Raw genomic sequence first — 4,096 nt, 5'->3', positions numbered from 1 at the left:
CAGATGCTTCTATATATTCTTAGAAGATGAGAACAAAGGAATGCAATATTTCACAAATGCCATGAACACCACCACCACACTTCCCATCAAACTCATCTTGCTTCTCCTCCTCACTCTCCTCCACACAACCCCCACCTCCTCCCACCCACAGCCTACAACAACAACAACAACAACAATTTTACCAACACAAACACACCTCCAATTGCACAACAAGCTTCCGCCACGTGTAATAACGGTCGAAAATGAACTGCGAAGTAGAAAAAGTAGAAGCAGAAGCAGAGCCAGCAGAACCAGAAGAGGTCCATCACGTAGAACTTGCGATCCTTTGTTTAGCTTCCTCGTTGGCGCTTGTGGGCGCTGGCCGTTCTCTACATCTTTCCCTTCCCCCGACAATCCTTTTATACCCGCCCCTCCTCATTCCTCCCCGTTGCCACCCCCTTATTTCCCTTCGTATATTTTTCTGCCACCTCTCGTACCGTCCCCTCCTCCACCGTCACCACCACCACCTTTGCCGCCGCCAATAGTAATCTGTCCGCCTCCACCGCCACCTCTCGTACCGTCCCCTCCTCCACCGTCACCGCCGCCACCTTTGCCACCCCCACCGCCACCACCAATTGTAATCTTTCCGCCTCCGCCACCACCTCTCGTTCCATCGCCGCCACCTCCATCACCACCGCCACCTCTTGTGCCATCGCCACCACCTCCGTCACCGCCAATTATAATCCTTCCGCCCCCTTTGCCGCCTCCCGTGCCATTGCCGCCACCTCCATCGCCACCACTAGTCCCCTCACCGCCTCTGCCGCCGACAATTCCAATATTATTCCCTCCACCTCTCGTCCCCTCCCGGCCGCCACCTAACGACATCACATCACCGCCTTTCCTCCCTATATTCTCCACGCTGCCACCCTCGCCGCTGGTGCCGAATTTTGACTTTCCACTGCCGAGGTTGGTAATTCCTGTCGACACTCCACCAGCGCCATTGGTTCCAGATGAAAGTCCTTCGACAATTCCGTTGCTGCCATTGCCACCGCCGCCTTTGGTTTCGGATGATACCGGCCCTCTGGTAGTACTTCCACCCTCGGTGTTCGACGACACGCCACCATCATCACTGCTCCCTCCGCCGCTTGTGCCGATACAAGACCCGCTGCCGCCACCTACTGATTCTACGACTCAGCCGAGGATAGTGCCATTGCCGCCATTGATTCCCGATGCTCTGACGCCGTTCTCCCCTTTGAAGGGATGATTTACTTCTATTACAAAACAAGAAGAGTTTAGTAACACAGAGGCGTTAACTATTGCGAGAGGTTAAGGTTACAGTCAAGTTTGGCTTATATATGTATGCGAAGATGCTAACAAATACAAGTTTGAAGGCTTAATTTAAGTTGTTAATCTTTCACTGTTATTCAACTAGTAATGGATTTAGAAATCAACAAAAATTCGAGAAAATTGTAAAATTCAATAATAGTTAATTTCATTTATAAATTATAATATATAACACTGAAGGATATATATAAAAGTATAAAGCATAATGTGCTTGATCATTTTATTCTAGACTAAATTACAAAAAACCTCCATGTCAAAATTCGATTTTTCACTTTTCCCTCCTGTCATTTAAAAATCTATACTTTGCCCCCTTATAAAATAAAAAATGTTCACAGAGGGAACGATGTGAATTGTGATGACAAAATAACCATTTTGCCCCTCATCATTTTCCCCAGGAGAGAAGACTAAGGATATTTTTGGCATAAAAAATATATAATAATATTTTATAAACGGAACCCTAACGGATTACTAACGGTAGGAGGCAAAGTAAACATTTTTTATTTTATAAGGGGGCAAAGTATAGGTTTTTAAATGACAGAAAAGAAAAATGAAAAATCGAGTTTTAATAAGGAGGAATTTATATAATTTAGCCTTTATTTTATTATTCATTATTCTTACGATAGTAAAAAATATATAATACACTATTCAATTAACAATGAATAGTTTATAAAAATATTTTTATTTGTTTATTGAATAATTGTTAGTTTTCTATAATCTTTTATATCTTTTTGTGTATATTTATATACTTAATTCGAAAAAACTATTTCGGCAACCAAAAAGTTATATAGTATTTGTGAATCTCTAAAAAAAAAAAAATTGGAGAATTTTGATAGGTAACGATATGGTTGGGAGAACTACTTTACGTAATTGTTAGTCAAATTTTGCCCTAAAAAATCTTCCACTAAGGGGAAAAAAAAGAAAGAAAAATTTCTACATAGTCGGTAAATTATATATTTAAGAGTTCATCAAATTAGTGATTCTTACGAATTCAACGGATTTAGAGAAAAAAAAGTTATGATAATATGATCTGAGGTTTCAGTACACTCAAATGAATTAGATTCGAGAGGCGTATATTAAGTATATGGACTCAGAGGATTGATGCATTAAAAAACAACCAGACACGAGAAACGCAAGTCACGCATATAAACTCGGATGAATTTCTGACTAGTGTAGGTTAAAGCACAACTATTCGAAATCGAATAATTAATAAGATAGTAAAGAATCTATATTTATTAGGGTGCGTTTGGTTCGAGTTATCCTGCCAGTATTACAGGCAATCCTATTAAGATAACTGTGTTTGGTTAATCCGCTATGTAATCTAGTCGTTAATGTAGCTTTACAAATCGAGCAGAATTACATCGAAAATATTAATGGGAGGGGGGTCGTGTATCTCGCATTACTGAAACCCGTTAATACTACATATTATGTAAAATGACAATTTTACCCTCCAACAACCCTAATCTAATTAACAGCATTATTTTCATCTCTCTCGCCTTCCCCCCTCTCTCTCGCACACCGCTTTCTCTCACTCTCTCTCTCGACGTCTCTCTCTCTCTCGCACGAACACGTATCATCTTCTATTGCATCGTCCTCCCAGGTAATCATCACGATCTCCTTCCCTCCATTCGTCATTTTCGAAAAAAATAATATTCAAATGACTACAATAAGGGCAATTTTAAAAAAAACTATACTTTTATGTCAGGATTACTAAATTTTATAGACTGAACCAAACGTATTAATGCTATAAACACTGTCATCTAGTATTACATTACTGCATTAAACCAAACGCGCTAATGTAGCATCAGTAGTAATCTCACGCCGAAATCCAAGATACCTGGATATGCCGAGATACTTTGTAATATTACATAACTCGAACCAAACGGGCCCTTAGTGGAATCCGGCTGTTATGCTATCGATAGCACCAAGCACTTAGTGCTATTAAATTTTCTACCGTTAGATTAATTTCTTTGATTATTTTTACCCGTTAGATTATACTATTCAACCAACCACCCACTCAATCCTAAGGGGCCCACATCATCCTAACCCCATATTTCTCAATCCAAGGGCTAAAAACTCAATAGCACTATAACTTGATACTTTTGATAGTATTCCAGCCTAGTTCTTTATTAGTGAAACCAAACCAGATATGCTTTAGTTTTTATTTATTAGCGGGTTTATAATTTATAGGCTTAAGTTTTTATCTATCAGTGATAAATACCTGATAGACTTATGTTTTTAAATTGAACGAATATTATTACATATATCATATTTTTGAGCTCAACTGGATTTGAACTGGTCAAAACTCCCTAACATTATTTCAAATCCATCTATGATCGACCAAGCTCCACCGTTGATCAAGTCAACCCTATAAAACCTTTTGGTAGTGTTTGGTTCGGAAACGAGAGGAGGAATAAGCCCTTGTTCCCCCCGTTGTTCCCAAACGTGATGTTTGATACTCAAGAACAATAGTTTCAGGATTTCAAAAACAAGCTGGTATAAGACTAGAACTGTCCTGAAATTGCTGTTCTATCTTTTTTCTGAAACAAGCTTGTTTCTTGATAAGAATCTAAATTTAATTTTAATGACGGTAAATTATTAATTAATCTAATTAATATATTTAAATTATTATTTATTACTTTAATAATTAATTAATTAATTAATTAAAATTAATTAATAATAATTAGATAATTATTATAATTAATTTATTATTTATAATTAATTATTAATAATTAATAATATTTATTATTATTTATTAATAATTATTAATAATTAT

General features: G+C 37.7%; 1 protein-coding gene across 1 annotated transcript; it reads left to right on the top strand.

Annotated features, from left to right (window-relative positions):
* The first annotated feature begins 61 nt into the window (after positions 1–61).
* LOC109705070 (leucine-rich repeat extensin-like protein 3) lies at positions 62–1,332 on the top strand. The gene has a single exon (XM_020225834.1). The coding sequence runs from the start codon at positions 62–64 to the stop codon at positions 1,241–1,243; it is 1,182 nt and encodes a 393-aa protein (XP_020081423.1). The 3' UTR covers positions 1,244–1,332.
* Positions 1,333–4,096: the final 2,764 nt, after the last annotated feature.

This window comes from Ananas comosus, unplaced genomic scaffold, assembly GCF_001540865.1.
Source record: "Ananas comosus cultivar F153 unplaced genomic scaffold, ASM154086v1, whole genome shotgun sequence".
Taxonomy (NCBI): Eukaryota; Viridiplantae; Streptophyta; class Magnoliopsida; order Poales; family Bromeliaceae; genus Ananas; species Ananas comosus.
This window is presented reverse-complemented; position numbering and strand designations above follow the sequence as displayed.

What these genes read in the sequence shown, in the direction of transcription:
- LOC109705070 (XM_020225834.1), top strand. Translation starts at nt 62, where the DNA reads ATGAACACCACCACCACACTTCCCATCAAACTCATCTTGCTTCTCCTC.